This window comes from Urocampus carinirostris, chromosome 3, assembly GCF_059441175.1.
Source record: "Urocampus carinirostris isolate Australia breed hairy pipefish chromosome 3, RoL_Ucar_1.0, whole genome shotgun sequence".
Classification (NCBI taxonomy): Eukaryota; Metazoa; Chordata; class Actinopteri; order Syngnathiformes; family Syngnathidae; genus Urocampus; species Urocampus carinirostris.
The window spans coordinates 15,886,111-15,905,620 of record NC_142351.1 but is presented as its reverse complement, the minus strand read 5'-3'; the positions used below and the strand labels follow the sequence as shown (position 1 = coordinate 15,905,620).

General features: G+C 39.7%; 2 protein-coding genes across 4 annotated transcripts in view; both read left to right on the top strand.

The window, feature by feature from the left end:
- Positions 1-4,578, top strand: part of nup210 (nucleoporin 210) — a 46,153-nt gene extending 41,575 nt beyond the window's left edge. Inside the window, exons 38-40 of one of the 2 annotated variants that reach the window (XM_088330836.1) lie at positions 162-284; positions 1,900-1,977; positions 3,697-4,578. In XM_088330836.1, coding sequence (XP_088186962.1) covers positions 162-284; positions 1,900-1,977; positions 3,697-3,791 — 296 coding nt within the window. In that variant the 3' untranslated portion in view covers positions 3,792-4,578. The remainder of the gene's footprint in view (positions 1-161; positions 285-1,899; positions 1,978-3,696) is intronic. The other variant, XM_088330837.1, reaches the window with a different exon arrangement.
- Positions 4,579-15,684: 11,106 nt separating this feature from the next.
- LOC148368920 (IQ motif and SEC7 domain-containing protein 1-like) overlaps positions 15,685-19,510 on the top strand; it is a 222,316-nt gene continuing 218,490 nt past the window's right edge. For both annotated transcript variants that reach the window (XM_088330830.1, XM_088330835.1), the window contains exon 1: positions 15,685-16,225. In XM_088330830.1, the coding sequence (XP_088186956.1) occupies positions 15,963-16,225 (263 nt within the window). In that variant the 5' untranslated portion in view covers positions 15,685-15,962. The remainder of the gene's footprint in view (positions 16,226-19,510) is intronic.

Below are 19,510 nucleotides of genomic sequence, written 5' to 3'. Positions count from 1 at the left end.
GCAATGGGAATTGTGAATATGTTTCTGCTTTTGTTGTGACAAATTACCAGCCATAAACAATTCTACCATGGCCTGTAATTAATCATCTGTTCATTTTTGTAGCTGTTGTTGAGCCTCGGAAGACATTTAGAATGTGATGTCACCCTCTTCTCTTCCATAAGCAGCTGCTCCACCACTTGTTAACACAGAGGGGGGCCTCCCACTGCACGGCTTCAAAAATTCTTACCAGATGATGCTGTTCACCCTGTTTGCCCTGCTAGCCGGGACAGCCATCGTCATCATCGGTAGGGTGTCTCTAACATAGACTACATATTAACTTCATTGTTACACACCAGCAAGTCATTGTTTTCTAGTCAAATAGTATAAGCACAGCAGTAGGCCCAGTTCATACTAGGGCTGCAAATAACGACTATTTTAATTCAATGAGTCATCGACTATTGAAACAGTTACTCGAATAATTGGGCAATTATTTTTTTTTTAATCCTAAATTTAGCTTGACGTTGATTTAATTATGTGGCAAATGATAAGCATTGGCACAATGAAAATGACACCTTTTATTGAACACATTTTAGACTTGTACACAAATCAAGTAAAACAGCCTTATCTAAAAACATTTAGGCACAGTGCTCAGTCAGTATGGACATAAACTAAGAAATAAACACCACTCTTTGTCAATGCCAAGGTCCGGCTCATCTCTGAAGAGTGTTTGGACGCTTGACACTGAAAAACAACGGCGACCAGATGATGAAGGGAGGCTATATCTGTTCAAATAGGGGGGTTCTCCTGCTATTGATAACCATGACCCTATGCCAAAAACCGCATGTAGAGACAGGGGCCGCCAAGCTGTACTTTTTCGAGACACACCACGGGAAGTGGTGCCCCTACGTCAGTGGCGGTTACGGGAACTGAAACAAAGAACTGTCTCATTGGCAACAGTAAACAGTAAATAAAACATCATTATGTCCATTTTGTGAATTACATTCAGTAGTCAACTGCGATGTCTGTAACAGAAGTAGTCAACCATCCTCAACTGTTTGAAATCCAACCTTTTTTTTATTACTTTGTCGTTTTTGACGTTTTAACAACTGATGTTTGTTGTTAGGATTACTTGCATTTAAATTTAAATGTTTGGCAGGCATAGTCTGGCTTAACACTCAATTTATTCGTATTAAATGTATTATGCATGTTGTCAAAACCATATTGGCTTGAATGTCAATTCAATATTACCGATTCAGTTTCGTTCCACTGTCCGACTGTTCTATTTAAATGTTCGTGCACCACCGAGGTACTGCCATGATACGCAAGTTCACTGTCCACTGCCCGAGGATAGCTGGGACGGGCTTCAGCACATCCACTACCCGAGTTTGTATTTTTGTCAACATTTTCGACTGATCGTTGCAGCCCTAGGTCACACATCTATTATAATGCAACTTCAGAGCGCAACGTAAACTCATTATACATGAATTCTCTGATGCCTCTATCTCCTTGTTGCAACGATTAAGGATTGTTGATTGGCAAATTGAGGGAGATGAGTTCTTGGTAATTAGTCTGGTATATGTCAAGTCATATTTATTTTTATAGTCCTTATTCACAAAAAGGCTCAAAGGGTTGCACAGGAAACCATTACAATCTTGGCTAATCTGAAACCCACGTGAGAGCATGGGGAAAAGCAGAAGAAAATCATAGAGATGGACTGTCTTCTTTTTAGCTAGGCGACTTATTCTTAAGCTAAATGTTCAGTAAGGCCTCTAAATCATTTTAATGATTTCTTGTGGGATGGATTGCAGCTGTCGGGCCACAATGCATGTTGTGTTTTGCTCTCGGAAAGTGCTTTTGTGATGCTCAGTCTTGACGATGTGCTGATTCTCAGCTCTGATAGTCCTGCTTTTTCTTCTGCAGTCCTCCACACGGTGTTCTCTCCCAAGCAGCAAACGTATCCCCCGGCCTTCACTCAAAGAACACCTCCACCTGTCACTGGTAGGATACAGTTTTTTTATGTCGAAAAAAGTATGTTCAAAGGAAGAAATCTGCTTTAAATGATATGTATGTCTGAAACAAAACTGATGGCATTTTTATTCAAGTGGCAAAAACGGAGGATTTTTCAGGTTCATTACAGGTGCTTGAAATTTTTCAAAATTGCTTGAATTTTGGGTGAAGTGCTTTCAAATGCACAAAATTGTTGGCATGTTTCTCAACAAGTCTCCCTAAAAATGATGAAGACACTGCTCTCTGGTGGCTTCGCTTTGCCTTTGCATTTTTTTCTTGCCCCGTGAATTAATTCGTATGTTATTTTCCTACGGAGCGCTGCCGCTCGCTACGGGTCACACCAAAGTAGACAGGGGAAAACTATACCTAAGGACAGTATGAACTGTGTATTAGTGCAACGATTACGTATCACAAACGGACGTTTACTATGGGCCATGTTAAAATTAAGGTAGCGTTTCCCAGTGGGAAATTGTAATGGGAAAAACTTCCTGCAATTTAAAATGCAAGCTACATATCATTTTTATCCGGCACCTATATAGAGAGAGATTTGTCTCAAATGTAAAAATACAGACGCTGCCCTACTTACAAACAAGATATGTTCCGGACGATCGTTCATAAGTTGAATTTGTTCGTAAGTTGCTTCAGTGCTATATTTTGTATGTTTATGGTTTATATAATATGTTAAAGGCTTGTATAAGTAACCTGTATTGTTTTGCACCAAGAAATAAACATTTCATAAAATAATATGCTTTATAAAGATGAATAAAATGAAGTTCAACTTACTTTTGGAAAATGAGCTTCAAAGTTAGGCGACTTCCTCCCCCGTGGTAAAAAGTGGCAAAAAAAAGCGATCAACCATTTTTTCAACCGCATCAAGCTTCCATATTCCACTTTCATTTCAAATTAAACACCTCGCCTCTTCTTTACACTTTACACCAACCAAATTGCATGGGTGCATGAGATATTAGACAATAAAAATATCAAAGTTAGCGCGGTGGAGATACAGTATAGAATGTTTACACACGAACGAGGAAAAGGAAGCGGATTTCTTCAAGGTGGATGCTGGTTCACCTCTCTCAGCGCCACCACACGGCAGTAGCGGCGGAAAGAAGCATTACAGTACTGTCCTGTACTTGGGAATAAAGGTGCACAATACAAATCTAACTTACAACAATCTCCAAGTCATTTTAAACATCCTGAAAAAAAGGTTCGTATCTACCGTTTTTCGTAACTCGAATGGTCGTAAGTAGGGGAGCATCTGTGTGATTCATTTAATATCTAACAATCATATCTCTTGATAAATGCACACGCAAGATTAGAAAGGGCGCATGTATATCGCAGATATATTTGTGGCTATTTGTACATGACACACTGGTTTTCTTCTTTTAGTGAGCCTGGAGTAATTGGATAATTGGCTTTGAAAGTAATTAAAAGGTGCTTGAATTACTTCATGAAAAAAGGCGAACGAACCCTGAATGTTGATGCTTGACACATTCTACAAGAGTAGTGTTAATCAAAAATAATTGTGTTTTTGTTGATTTTCTCTTCAAAGACTTGATTAATGTATTGATTAAAGCAGTGATGTTTCAACAATTGAGGCTGATTTAATGTATTTCACATACATATTTTTGTTTGATTAAGCCTGAAGCTTCTGTGTTGCAATTGCATTTGCTTTGACATTTTTGACACTGGCCTTGTTTTCCCCCTCAGCACCAAATAATTTCAAGCATTCAATACCCCGAATGGATCCAAATCCAAATAGCAGTCCGAGGATGCGTCTCTATTCTCCGGACTACATGTCCTGACGACGCCCCATCACTATCACTGAATGTACTTTCTCTTACCTGCCTGTCAGACTGAGCGCTGTGGGACTGAAAAATGATTGCCTTTTAAGTTCGGTACAAGATTTACAGTGAGAGTTCTTTTAAATATATGCTTGTGTGTGTGAATTTGTTTAACGAGTGTGAAACCAAGTTCCTATGGCTTAACGTCCTTGTTTTGTTATTTGATTAATTTTGTTGTACAAGACCACTATTGATCTTGGCACTTCTATTGTCTGTCTTGTTTCTTGTGTTATTTCATCAAGCCTTTGTTTAAATACTGTTAAATGACTGCATATCACAATATTGCTGCCAACTCAGCAGGAGCCACATTTTTGATGAAAAAAAAGCCTTACTTGAGAAAGTGAGAACATAATTTTATTCTATTTTTTGTTTTTTCCCCCTTCACAAATTATTGTATGTGAAACTAGCCACTGAAATCCTCCTGACATGTGATATATCCTTCAAATGTGGATCATCTTTTTGGGGGGGGCTTTTAGTGTATTTCATCAATTTGAGCCATGATCAGTGCAGCTTCTGTTTAGTTAATCAATGTGAAACAAGAACAATTTTGAGCATTTTTTTAGTTGATTCAATGTGAGAAAAGAAAATGTGACAGTTGCCAGTTTCTTCTTGGGCCTGCTTGTATATTACTAAGATGGAGTGCACCACAGTACAATGTAAAAATGCTGATGAAAGAGTCATTTTTGCGTATGTTTTGTTCGAGAATGTTTTGACAATGAATTTCAGTAAAAGACCCCTTTTTTCTCCAGGTGTAAGACTGAATATGTTACTTGTATGTACTCAACACCGTTATCACCTCTGATTCAGTTGTTACCCTGTGCAAATATGTGATGTCTCTTCAAGACATTCAGCTATTGTATTAAGTTGCACCCATCAAAATTAATACAGCGGCTTACATTTACAAATCATCCATCACACCCTGAATTGATTTTATGCATTGTTGTGTTTCATTTTTAGTATTTACTATCCATCCATTTGGTTTCTGAATGCTCATGCAGTGGCCCCTCTGTAGAAAAGATTAATTTATTCCCAGATCGAGCTAACATCTACAATTGTTTGTATCTTGAACAAATGTTCCCCATAAGAAATAACTGAAAACCGATTAATCCGTATCAGGCCTCCCAAAATTATCCAAGTTGAACCTAAATAGCCATTAAAAAAAATGGCAATGATCACTAAAAACACACTCAAATAGAAATTAAACAACAAAAATACAGGGATAAAATAAATTACTTTGAAGCCCCTCTCTGCCACTCTGGACCGTTTCTTCCTTGCCTCCTGCCCGTCCATCGCTTGGAGTGTAAATGAGGGCGTGCATACACAAGGGTGAGTTTGCGATTAAAAAAAAAAGACAAAATAAACACAAAAATGCGGGATCTGGTCTATATGGCGGAAAATGCAAGTGAGACATGCCGATGCTGGCGACGAGTGGTCTCTTGTGCTAGCCTCTGGAAGTTCTTGGAAGTTCGATTTTTGCTTGAAGCACATCTCAAATTGTATATCAAGTAGCTTGTCTTTAAGAGGGGCCACTGTTACATTAATTTTGGTGAATTTAATGTTCATATTGTTGACGAACACGTTTTCTGGATAATAAGTACAATTCTGACCTTTTAACTGGCGTCTCAGCTGTTAACTCTGGATTGTCTCCCTGAGGGTTTTGAAAAGGTCTGATACCCCTGCTCAAATACATCCCCCCACTCAGGTTGTGACGCCGCTTTGGACAACTGGTGAGTCCAAGTCACCAACATGATTTGTATGCCCACAGCATTCCTCACGTCATCGCAGAAGCACCCCACAATCTTGAGCTGCCTAGACGTGTTTACCGCATGCACCATTTAATGTTTTATCAGTTTTTTCCCTGTCTATACTTTAATTCACTTGAGCGCTTCTGGCGAATGACAAGTTGATGATTTCTATGTTTGGACAGACATTCCACATGCTTGCACAGCTGATATCAAATACTTTATTTTCTTCACCAGCCCTGTTTTTTAATATTTCCCTCCTTCCCAAGGGAGGTGTAAAACCTAAAGAGCGTCTATTCCAGCTTGAGAGGACCGTTTATAGGGAAGTTCAGCTATGTTGTGCTTGTGTAGCCACAACACAGGCCCTAGGGTATTCTTACTGGAGTATAATTTTGAAGTTTTGAATAAAAATGCATGCGGGGCAACGAGTGGAAGATTCATTTGAAATGCAGTCATCCCCGCAAAGCACAAATGACTTTTGGTTTATTATCGCTGTTATGACACTCCTTTTGAATAAAGCCCCACCTGCCAGCCCATAAAGATGTAAATTGCTGGGCTGCATTTGATGCAACAGAAAGTAGTCTTGTTGATTGAATTGGAGTTGATCTTGTCTTGATTTCTTTGAACTGTAGGTCAGATTGCTGTTTTGGGTATCAAGTTTAAAGTAGGCAGAATCTGCGGAATGAACCTGTAGGGGCTTTTTGCAATGAATGAAATGTTAATTCCTAACACAAACCACAGTAGACATGTTGTTTGCCTCAATGGCCTGTTTTAGAATTAAGCTTATTTTTGCCAATGTGTTTTCGCTGCCATTTTAATAATGATACAATTAACGTTCATCAAGTGAATCATATTTGAAAAACTTAATCGTAAATAAAATATATTCGGAAACCAAATATTTTTCTTTGAATATTTCAAACTTCAGACTGCATGTCAGGTCTTTAAACACACCGCGAGTTGTTCGCAGATAACGACTGGTTGCCCTGCCTGGGATAGGTTAATTGGCCAGTATCCCGTTGCGTCCGCGGTACTGTTCTGAAGTCATGGGATCGAAGGAATTTGCATGTTCTCCCCGTGCTTGCATGGGTTTCCTCCCACATCCCAGAAACATGCATGTCAGGTTAATTAGCCGGTCCAAATTGTCCCTAGGTGTGAATAAGCGAGGGAGTTGTCTGTCTCTGTGTGCCCTTTGACTGGCTGGCAACCAGTTCAGGGTGTCCCCTGCCCACTGCCCGAGAATAGCTGGGACGGGCTGCAGCACATCCACTACCCGAGTGAGGATGAGCGGTGCAGATAATGGATGGATGGATTGATGATGGTGGTTCAAATCAGGGATTTTAGTTACATATATTTATCAGACAAACTGACATTTAAGAAGGGAAATTAAGTTTAAAAGATTTAAAGTTTGCTGCAAATAATTGAACAAAAGTAAGCTGGTGCATAAACTAGGCCCCCCCATCAGAAAAATCACATCAACATTTAGTAGATCTTCCTTTTGCAGGAATTGTCACGAAACGGAACGGGACTGTCTTGAAACGGGTCAGGAAGTTGGAACTCATTTGCGTAGACGATCTGTCACTTTAATTGAGAAAGAAAAGTTGTCTAACACACAAACGGACCAAAAACAAAACAAAGCAGGCTCAAATGCAGGCAAAACTACAGACTAGGCATTTAACGGGATTAAACAGAACTTGCAGGAATCTCTCAGAATGTTACGCCGAAGTCCAACAAGCACAACAAGAATAAACAGGTATCAAAAAGCCATGAATAGGTTTTCAGCAAGGGTAAACAATGATCTGGCAAAGGGCAGTTCCAAAAGGCACGTTTAAGTACCCATAGGAGTAATCAGGAAAATACAGGTCAGCCGGTGTCAAGGGGCGGGGCCAGCTGGGCGCCATGACAACCGTGCAGGACATGACAGGAATAACTGTCTTTTAACGCTTCCTATAGCTTCCAATAAGGGTGTGGATTCTTATTGAAGGTAGTTTAGACCGTTCTTCATTACAAAGAATTTTCAATTTCAGTCAGGTTTGATTTTTTCTGAGCATGTAAAGCCCGCTTTAAATCACACCAAAAATTTTCACCGATTTGAAGGTCTCTGGACCAAAAATGACGATTCCAGGACGAAATACTTACTCCTTTAAGGCCTTACTCGGATTTGAGCAATGTTTAGGGTTGTCTTGTTGAATTATCCAGCCCTGGCACAACTTCAACTTTGTCACTGATTCATAGCATCTATGTATCTGCTGACATTGACTGAAATCCATGCGGACCTCAACTTGAACAAGATTGCCAGAACCTGAACTGGCCACAGGTTGTTACAACCACCACCAATGTTTACCACGTTTTTACAGGTGTAAAAATGCTGCGTTCCCAATGCATATTGTCCAGTGTTATGTTCAAATAACGCAATTTTAGTTTTGAAAAGCCAGCTTCATTTTGGAATAAAGTGCTGTGGAGTTTCGTGTAAAGGATTAAATATCAAAATATACTTGTCCTTTAAATCAAAGCAAGACCTGGTTTCTTCAGAAAACGCAAACCTTTTTCTGTGTATTTGAACTCTGGAATTGAGACCGTAAGATAGTCTGTTGTACACAACAGTTGAGACTTTTAACAATATTGGACACATTTTGTGTGTGATGCATACTTTTAGTTTATGGAGCCCAAAAGGTGCAAGTGAGAGCAGTCCACTCTGTGGTCTTTCAAGATATATTTCATATTTGTTTTTTTAGCAAGCTCTGTTAAAAGGCTTGAAATGATTTTTCACTTTCTGCAACAATGACTATCATTCCTATAGACGAACAATCCAAAATACATTTTTGGTCTCCGTTTAAGAGTGTGAAGTTCTTTTAAACCGTCAAGCCAACAAAAATGTCAACTACATCACATGTGAAAATCTGCACTGCCTCGTAAGGAAAATTCAGAGGACTTTGATTATAAACAAGTTTTCATTCCATAACTATGAAGTGCACAGAGATCCGTTTGATTTTGGTAATGTGGATTAAAAAACATAAAAACACTGTGTTTGTATTATCCATGATGCACTTATACACTATCTGGACGAGGTAAGTTAGTTTTCTTTGCACTGTAAGCAATGTATTGAACTATAAATAATATAAATCTCTTGAGTGGTGTCCTCCGAGGCCCAGAATACACACTTTGTGACAGCTGCTGAGGTTTTAGAACTGTGCAGGTCAAGGCCACTCAAGAGAAGGAACAGGATGAACATGTTACATCTTTTTAAAGTTCTTGGAAGCTTTCAAATGGCTGTTGTATTTCTCAATTCACTCAACACGTTCCCAATTTATTGTTCTAGTATGTGGGTTTGTTGTTGAGCTCTGTTCCAGGTATTCCAAATTTAAATACAAAGTCAAAGCAACCTTTAAAACCACAATTACAACACTCATTATGATCGATACCGGTAAATATTAGGAGTGGGAGATACTGGGAATTTTGCTATCAATTTAATCCAGGTGTATTGATCGATTACGATACTTTTTGCTTGCCAATGTCATGATCGTTGAATAATCAAGACCTGCCCCTTGAGTTCACAATTACGATAAATCTTTACAATGGTTCATTTTCAATCAAATAATTACAATGCAAACGTTAACTTATTAAAACTGAATAATTAACAACCGTTTCAGAACATGAGCTAAGAGGGTCAAACCAACAAAGCAGACATGTAACGAAAGTACAAATACTGTATAACAATCTCAACAAGGTAACTAAAATACCTTTCATCCATCCATTATCTACACCGCTTATCCTCAGTAGGGTTGCGGGGGTTCTGGAGCCTATCTCAGCTATTTTCGGGCAGTGGGCAGGGTACACCCTGAACTAGTTGCCAGCCAGTCGCAGGACACACAGAGACGGATAACTCACTCACTCATTCACACTTAGGGACAATTTGGCCAATTAAACTTTCATGCATGTCTTTGGAATGTGGGAGGAAACTGGAGTGCCCACTAAAGCACGGGGAGAACATGCTACTCCACACAGCAGGATTCGATCCCATGACCTCAGAACTGTGCCGCGGACGCAACGGAATACCTTCCATTGCACAATCATTTGAATCATTATTGCAAACAATATATCAATTGTCTCTCATTGAATCTGTTGCCATAGTGACAACCGATTTATAGGTCTTTGTTCAGGAAAGGTATTATGCTACATTTTTGGTTGCAGTTCATTGATCTTTGCAAAATCAGAATTTTATTCCATGTGTTTTTGTAAATTTTGGGTGTTGCCACAGGAGCAGACCAATTTACCACACAAATTTGACCTGGCATTCTTTTCTGTAGTTGAAAAAAAATCCACACTGCCCTGTTTGCCTCTATAATTTTCAGTTTCTGGTAGGGTATGGCCACTTCAATTGGGCCCTATCTTATGTGGCATCAGGCCAGCTGTTGGCCAGGTAGAGAGAGGTGCTAAAAGTGCGCTGGTCAGTCACTCAGGCTTAAACTAAGAGAGTGGCTGAGGGCAGTGTGTATGAGAGAGAAGGAAGGCACCCTTTAGAGCAAATTGGAGGAGCAAAGTATCAATCCCAGAACAATCCGATCCAAGAACCTGCTTCGTATCAATTATATCAATATTTGGATCGATCTCCCCAAAAGAACGGCTCTCAGCCTCACACATTGACATCCAGCACATCTTTGGCCGGGCTGCGACATACACTGCATAATATTTGCATTTTCATGATAAAAATGCAAAAGCATTGGTTTGTGGCATGCACATTTCAGTTTCACTTGTCAAATACTATTTACTTTAGCGCAGGCCAAACAGCTCTAGATTCCCAGGGCGCAAAACATTTGATTACATCGGTTCTTGATAATATTTGGCTGCGCTCATCTCACAGAGCTGCACAGTCATTCGCCGTCAAAACTCCCAATGGATGCAGAACACTTGGCAGTCTTTGGTCTCACATGAAGCATGTTTGCTAGGTCTGACACACATCTAACAGTGTTTTCAATAGCTGACTGTGGTGTCTGCAAACATAGAAACAAACAAGACTGAAATACTTCTTCAATGATTAAAACAAGCATTATAAAATAATTCATTTGGGGGTCTTGTAAGTACAAAATAACACACACTTCACTGGCCACAGTGCACACAAGCCCCCCTGGAATTCGATTCATATTCAATATATGTTTTCTTCTACTTGTTCAATAGGTCGAATAATCGTAGTGTCAACACATTCCATTCACAATTGCAATCTTTGCTTTTTGTGTTTGTTAGTTTTGCAATGAGTGTTTCTTGGTTTGAACCATGTTATACAATATAACACACGTGGTCGTTTTTCAGTTGCTAGACTCTTATTAAAAATTAGATTGGCTCCTGAAAATGTGTTGTATCAACCTTTTAAATCAATAACTGTCAACCTATACAAATGGATCTTTGGCGCTTATAGCCATCAACGGCACTTAATGGGTTGAATATCTAGAGATGCAAAGTATTCAATAGATAGATAGATAGATAGATAGATACTTTATTCATCCACGTGGGGAAATTCACATTTCCAGCAGCATCCCTTCGCTGAGAACAATACAATAATAAAGCAAAAGGAATACAATATACAAATACCCAATGTGACGTGCTAATACCCACTGTAGCGTGTTTTATAGAGTATTTAAATAGTGCTACATAAAATACACACTGCAATAAAAGTACGGTGATATGCAATGTAGGGGGTGTGGTTTAATGTGGGCCTTTACTCCGCCGGGTGGAGTTAAATAGCCTCATGGTATGAGGAAGAAAAGATCTCTTCAGTCTGTCCGTGGTACAAGACAGTGACAGCAGTCTGTCGCTGAAGCTGCTCTTCTGTCTGGATATAATAGTTGGTATTATAATAGTAATTGTATTGTGAAATGCAACCGAAAACGAGTGCTCCAAAGCACAATCAAGAATACAAACGATGGAGACTCAAAGTGACCAAAATGCACCTTTTTTTTCTTTTTTGGCTCTACCTTTCACACGTTTTTTTTGTGCAGGTTTTTTTTAGCTAGCTATCTGGCTACTTTTTAAGCTTTGTTGCTAGCTATCTTCGTACATTTTTAGCTATCTAGCAAGCTAGCTTTTTACATTTTTTTTGCATGCTATCGAGCTAACATTTTATCTTTTTTTGGTTAGTTATCTAGCTCCAAATAGTTTTTACCTGAGTATGAACTCACATCACAATAATATCATTTATACACTCATATTTGGGATTTGGATTCTATGTAAACCAAGTTAGACATTTAATTTTTCCAAATTTTGCTCAACATATTTATGTTCCTCCTCCTTTCTGTTGTATCTTATTAATTATTTTGTTGTAGTTGTTGTGCTCTGTGCAGCCCTTTGAGACTTTTTTGTGATAAAGGGCTATACAAATAAATATGACTTGACTTGAAAATGTACACCGTAGTATTTTAGGCATCTGGGGTGTCTTTAGCTAGTTTTCAAGGCACCCCCTTTAAATATTAACAAATTGATAAATATCTGCTATCGTTTACAAGCGGCTCTGGAGCTGCGTGTGGTCTTACTGCTCTTTGGCACTCCCTGGTGGCTCCTAGAGTGTCTTTTTTTTCCTCACTTAAAGGGACAGTGTGTACTATTTAGTACCTTCTTTTGTTACAAAAATTTTCATTCAGTAAAAATTATCGATTTAAATAAGGCAAAAATACATGAACTATCACACTAATTTTAGTTTTTTCTAAAAAAAAAAAATAGTTCGAGAAATGTATTTTCCTTTCACATAGTGGAATCCACAAGCTGCCGCCATGTTTGTCTAGCATCTTGTTGTTATGATCATTTGGTACTGTTTTTTGTTTGAATTAGATAATACGGTGGCATCTAATGGTCAAACATTACAGACTGGGGCTTTTAAGTGATTTAGGATCATTCAACTCTGTTCAGGAGTGTCCCTTACCATTTGTGAACATCACATTAGAATTTGAGGTTAGCAGAAACACTATTTTGCTACGCCATGCCCAGTTTTTTTTTAAATGATAGATTTTATTCCACTTTATAATTCGAGCCTACACTTCAAGGATTAAGCTCTGTTGCCTGACCTTGAGAGTTGCAAAACTGTCATTACATTTCTGGTGGTGTACTTTCCTAGCGGTGACAACCATGTCGAAATAAATTAGGAGGGGTTTTTGTATATTTCTTTATTGTTACTGTGAGTAATCGACCCTTACCTGAACATGGTGCTTTTAACAGAAAGAAATGTGAATGTTCAGGATGACCACACACATAGCTTACACGCACGTAACAATTAAGTTAGGCTTATCATTGGTGCTTTTGTTGTAATGCAGGTAAAATGAGGACTATTATTTGTTGATTATAGCAAAATCTTTATATTGGGTGGTATAAAAACATTCACGGACTGTAATACACCAGAGCCACCACAGACTCCGCCGGTATGCTGGAAGTGACACTAGCCGAGCAAAAGGAATCAAATGGACTGACTGAACCATTTCAAGGCAGTGGAGTATTCCCGATACATTACTTTTTTGTATTATTCTTTTCATGCTGTTTATATTTTTTATATATTTTTATTTTATGTATATATTTAATCCTATCCTGCTTCTTATTAGGGAACAGAGAGTTTATCGTTTGTTTATGCAACATCCAGCTCGGTAGCCTAGATGGTAGGGCGCCCGCTCTGGGACTGGGAGGTCGCTGGTTCAAGCCTCGGCCGAGTCATACAACATTGGTACTCATTGCTTCCCTGCTTGGCGCTCGGCATTAAGGGTTGGAATTGGGGGGTTTGGTCACCTAATGACTCCCAACACAGCAGTTGGGTCTAAAATGGCGGCGCCCTGTTTGGCTGCGGCTGCATCGGCTCGCTCCAGTTTAACTGTACGGGTCAGGATCGACATTTTGTTCTGTGTGCATGGTTACAAAGAATGACAATAAAAGTAAATTATATTCTTCTATTCTATTCTATCTCATGTGCCGTCCCTTCTCAAGGGTTTCTTTATTTTCCTCATGCTGAGGTTTTTGAGTTGTCCCTTGCCCTCATGTAGGTTTTAGATCGTTGAGACTCCTTCTGTTTAAGGGCTTTACAAACAAAGAGTTTTAGTAAAATAATGTCTTTTTTTGGAAACCGAAAGTTTTATATTTGGAGATCCGAAATTGTGCTTGCAATTTCTCATTTGAGCTTAACAACAACAAGAGATATCGCAATCACACTCCTTACATCTCTGTGAGAGATTAAAAACAAGAAAAAAGGTATGAAAACTTTGTAACTTTGATTGGCACTTATTTGTAGGACTTCAGAATCTAAAACGCTCAAAATGTCCTTTTAGAAGTCTACCGAACCCCTGGGAAGCCATATCTTGGTAGGCTAATTATGGAAAGTTCTTTACATGATGAAAGCTAAGCATGTCGGTTACTAAGAGTATTGTTCACGTTTATATTTGATTCTCTACTTCATGTGCCGTCCCTACTCAAGGGTTTCTTTAGTTTCCTTATGCTGAGGTTTTCTAGTTTTCCCTTGCTCTCTTGTAGGTTTTAGATCAGGGGATGGTGTTATAATAGTCTGTGGTTTGCAATACAGTGGGACCTCGCTACTTCGCGGTTCCACGTTCGCGGGTTCAGAGCTTCGTGGGTCTAAAAAATAATAATAATAAAATAAAATGATAGAAAAATAAAAAATAAAAAATGTATTTTTTTTAAGCATTTTTGAAGGGGCGTCGCTACTTCGCAGATTTTCACTTTTCGCTGGTGGTTTTGGTCCCCATTAACCGCGATAACCGAGGGATTACTGTAGTCTGTGCAGCCCTTTGAGACTCCTTGTGATTAAGGGCTATACAAATGACTTGACTTCATAATGTTTTGGGGTGCTTGGGTTGAATTTAGGGGTGCTTGAGCACCCCCAAATTCGGGCTGGTTACGCCCATGAATATTGATCATCGATGGATAGATCAGTGTTTTTCAACAACTTTTTTGAACCTAGGTACACTTTTATTTATAAAAAAGTTCCGAGGCACACCGTCTGTCGAAAATGTTTGAAAATGAAGTTATGTCAAATATTTCACTGTAATACCTCATAAGTAGGTAATTAGTGTATAAAAAGAAGAAAATAATACTTAAAATAAAAAAGAATGATGTGCTTTATTTATATTTTTATTTTTTTACAATGCAATCTTAAACCGCTTTGTTAAACAAATTAAGTTATGAAATGTACTGTGCTACCTCATGAGCAGATAATTAGTATATAAAAAGTATATAAAAATCTACTGCCACCTACTGATATGGATGACTATTATAGTCGTCTGAAGATTGCAAAAATACTGAATAATGGCCTGAATCTTTTGAAAGATAAAATTGGGAAAATTCCAGCGGCACACTAGACAAGGTCTCACGGCACACGAGTGTGCCCCGGAACACTGGTTGAAAAACACCTGGATAGATAACAAATTAACATGTACAGTAAGTGGGTAGGTAGGTAGGTACAGGGTTGGGTAGGGTTACTTTAACTGGATTACTTTCAATTACTTTTGGATTACTCCAATACCAAATATGCTAATAAAAGACAAAAGAAACTAAATGTGAATACAATTATGACTCACAACACGTGGTAAGCTTTCTCTCCTGGCTTTGATCTCTTTGATCTCCAGCAAAACTAACATAAAATGCGACAGAAACAAAATGAAAATAAATCCAAACAGCTTGCCAACATTTTTGCCGTTCCATGTATTCAGTTACTCCCCAAGCCTGCACAAAATTTAGTAATTGTATTCATATTTAGTTTCTTTTGTCTTTTTTTAGCATATTTGGTATTGGAGTAATCCAAAAGTAATTGAAAGTAATCAAGTTAAAGTAACCCTACCCAACCCTGGGTAGGTGGATATTTAAGTCACATTTGTTTGTATAGCCCTTACTCACAAAAAGGACTGCAAAGGTCACAATTACACCCTGTTCTTAAAAAGAGAAATTTGATTCCATTCCAAACCGCAAAATGTTTTGCTCTGGATGATGTGATGATAAATAGAAGCTAAAATGTGGGTCAGCGAGTAATCTGTGCTGAGCCATAATGCGCTCAGCACGACCTGCTGTCAGATTCATAAAACTTGTAAACTCCGCCCACTTCACAGCCGGCGTCTGTTTACACAAAGTCACGGCAATAGCGGAAAAGGTGGCGTGCTCGCTCGTGATCGTGACACCCTCGTGGATGAAGATCACCGGAGTCGGTGCAAAGTGGCCACCGGATCACCGTGACGTCCATTCCTCGGCCGTCAGGCGAACATACAGCGTGTGCGGAAGCTCACAACAAGGCTTCGATTCCAGATCGGGCTATCACGCCATGGCGAGGCGCAAAAGGCGCAACCACCCGGCCGAGCTTTGCGCTTGAAGCACCCAGGCCGGAGCCGATCGCTCCCTTCGCCACAAAAACGACGACGACATGGACGGTCCGGGAGCCGAGAACCCCGCCAGGGCTGCGGAGTATTTACAGGAGCTCAACAAGATCATCGAGACGCAGCAGGAGTTGCTGGAGAGGCAACGGGTGCGAATCGAGGAACTGGAGCGCCAAGTGTGCGACTTGTGCGCGGAGAACGCTTGCCTAAAGGAGCGCTACCAGCGGCACTTGGCGAGCTGCAGGCTGCTGCAGGGCGCCGACAGCCCGCACTCGCTTTCGGCCATCTGCGAGCACGTCGCACATGACAAGTAAGCCCACCGAAATGCGATTTGCCCCCCCCCCCCGAGTTGTCCGCCCCATGCTAGAACATCAGCCGAGATACCTGCCCTGTTTGTTTGTGTGTTTTTGCAGGACAATTGAGGTCCAAATAGGTTTGGCACAGGGAAACTTTCCGTGACACGTTTTCAATTAGTCTAGGCGTTTTAATGCCCCCTGTTGATTCCTTCCAAAAAGTTTTGTTCTGGACTAAGTAAATACCAATCCGGAAGTTGACAACAATTTAAATACAGAAAAACGCATGAATGGTCTCGAAGTTCATGATAAGTAAGCAAAATCATACATGATTATTTCATTGATTAAAAAAAAAAAATGACAAAAACGATTAATCAACAATATATACTGTATATGCAGGTTTTTGGGGGTGCTTGGTTTCCCAAAAGTGCTTAATTTTAATGTATTGGTTGACGTGGATGGATGGTGTTATGAGTGCGCTGAAAGATGTCTAAATATAATGGAAGCTAGAGCTCTTGTTGGTGATAGAAAGGAGTGGAGTGGAGAGGTGTGGTGAAAGGATAGTGGGATTGTGGACACGTTCTTAAGGATGGGCTGGGCACCTGTATGATGCGGCAGGGGTAAACCAGTGAAAGCTGTCAGGCCCTGCTGTTGTGTCACCCTGACCCGAGTGACATGGCCGCTTTCTGGTGTCCCATTTAATTCTGGAGGGACGAAAGCAGGAGCAACTCAGGTGCCGAAGTGCCCAACTTGTTTGGGCAATTGGGTTGGCCATGGTCCAAACATTTTTGTGTGTTTTTTTTTTTGTTGCTATTTTTTTTCCCTTTTCTTTTCTTGTTATTGTATGTGTTTGTCTTGCTGTCGGTCACCCCTCTTGAAGGATATGCCCAAGGTAGATAGATAAATAGATAGATTATTAAGGATTGAAAAGTGCTTGGGTTTAGTGCTTGTAAATGCCTAAAATTGTTGCCATGCTTCTCAACAACAAGTCTGCTTCAAAATAACACCAACACTGCTTTCAGGTGGCTTCGTTTTGTATTGCATTACTTGCTTCATGATTTGCACCGTGAGTAAAGCTAGCGTAGCCGCTAATGTGCGATGGCCACGTGAATGCCATGATTTTGGCGTCTGTGGGTTTCGAAAAGAAAATATAGCACGGAGTCGACGTTGCCGTTGACTCGGCGGATTTCTCTCGAAAACCAGTGCAGGAAGGAGGCCGATTCGTCCTGCTCTCCGATATCGACCATTGTTGACGCTGGCAAACATGGCGGCGCTGCTTTGTAAAGCGACCAAAGGCCGGGTAAACTAAGTCCGGCGAAATAACAACCTTAGAGTCAGAGGGCGATCGGGTGAGGCGATCAGCAGACGGTGCCGTAAGAGAAGCGTGGAATTTTCAAGATGCCGAGCAGGGATGATTACCAGCAGCTGGCATTAGTTTGTACAGCATTGACCTAGGAAGCGTCATCGCCTCCTACGGTTCACGACCAAGAGGACAGGGCACTATAAGATGTATATTATAGATATATTTTTGAAAAAAATAAATAAGGTAGCATTTCCCAGTTGTAAATAGTAATTCTATCTATCTATCTATCTTATCTATCTATCTATCTATCTATCTATCTATCATATCCCTCGAGAGGGGTGGCCGACAGCAAGACAAACACATACAAAAACAAAGAAAATATAAAGGGAAAATGTAGCAAAAACACACACAAAAATGTTTGGACTATGGGTGACCCAAATGCTCAAATAAGTTAAAATAATTGTAAATGTAAACTCAAATATATCAACAATTTACTCAAGATCTAAAGATCACATGTCACAGGTAAATCGCATGTATTTGGTGCTATGCAAAATACATGGTTCACACAGGATTTCTTCTTATAACAGTACTGGAAAAATTGGCTTTGAAAGTCCTTAAAACGTGCTTTGGTCATTAAAGAGATGTATTAACCATTTGTATACTTGCCAACAATAACACTTCATGCATTCACCCCAAATGCCTGATGCTTTTTAACAAAAGATCAAAATTCAAATGATAAAAAAATCTTGACTTGAGACTAGTATTTTACTCTATGTCTGTTTTTTTTTTTTTTAAAGCGAAACCAATTTTTTGTGCTTGTATAAACCGCTCCAACAGCCGCATTTAATTTTTGTTTCAGTAAACGTTTTCAACTTTCAATTGTACATGTTTTATATACTTGAGTGCGCAAAAAAATAGATAGCTTTTAAATGTCAAAAGGTTGGCATGTATGGTTTGTATTAGTATAAACACACATACAAAAGGGAAAAGTTTTGGCAAAGATGGAGGGGACGTGTCCACACCAATATCGAGCAATCATTGTTTTGTCCCCACCAATATTGAGATCACTTAAAAAAACTCCTTACCAAGACCAAACCTACACCCTTGTCAAGTCAAGACATGTTTGTTTGTATAGCCCTTCATCACAAGGAGTCTCAAAGGGCTGTACAGACCACAGACTATTGCAAACCACAGACTATTATTACACCATCCCCTGATGTAAAAAACCTACACGAGGGCAAGGAAAAATTAAAAACCTCAGCATACCTGCCAAGTACTACGGTTTTGCCGTAATGAGTATGGTTTTCTTGAACCCACTACGGTGTTACGGTTGGATCACAAAAACTACGGGTTTCCCCTTAAAAAAATAAAATCGTAAAAACATTCCAACGCAAGATGGAGACGAAGTACCATTTCAAACAAAAGTCTATTGGCGCTGCCCCAGAATCAACTCCTTGCCCTGAAGAATTCTCGTGCCGGCGTGATGGAAGGCCCTATCGTGGATGCAGTGCCGGAGCTAAGGCTAAGCATCTAGCGGCGTTATAAGTCTTCGGTGCTGTCCGTAATCATGGTAAATGTGAACTCTATACCAAATAAGACAGACGAACGGGCTGTGTTGTTGAAAAACAAAGCGCACAGGAAGTGCAATTTACTGTGTTTTACAGAAACGTGGCTCACGTCTTGCATCCCGGACGCTAACGTAGAGCTACCTGGAGCAACCGGTAGCTACCGGAGCTAACCTCCTCTCCGATTCCCACAGCCGGGAATCAGAGAGGAGGTGGACTCGCTAACACGAGGTGGTGTATGCCTGGGCACAAAGATTTAAAAAAATATCTAATACATATAATATACAATTAAATGTTTTGTTTCTTATTGTATCAAACATTAAAAAGAAAAGAAAACTATGAGGGTTTTCTATGACTTTGTTATATTAAATACATTACTGAGCTTTAAAGAACTTTCTTTTGATTCACACCTCCCCTCCCGAATGGAGAACGCT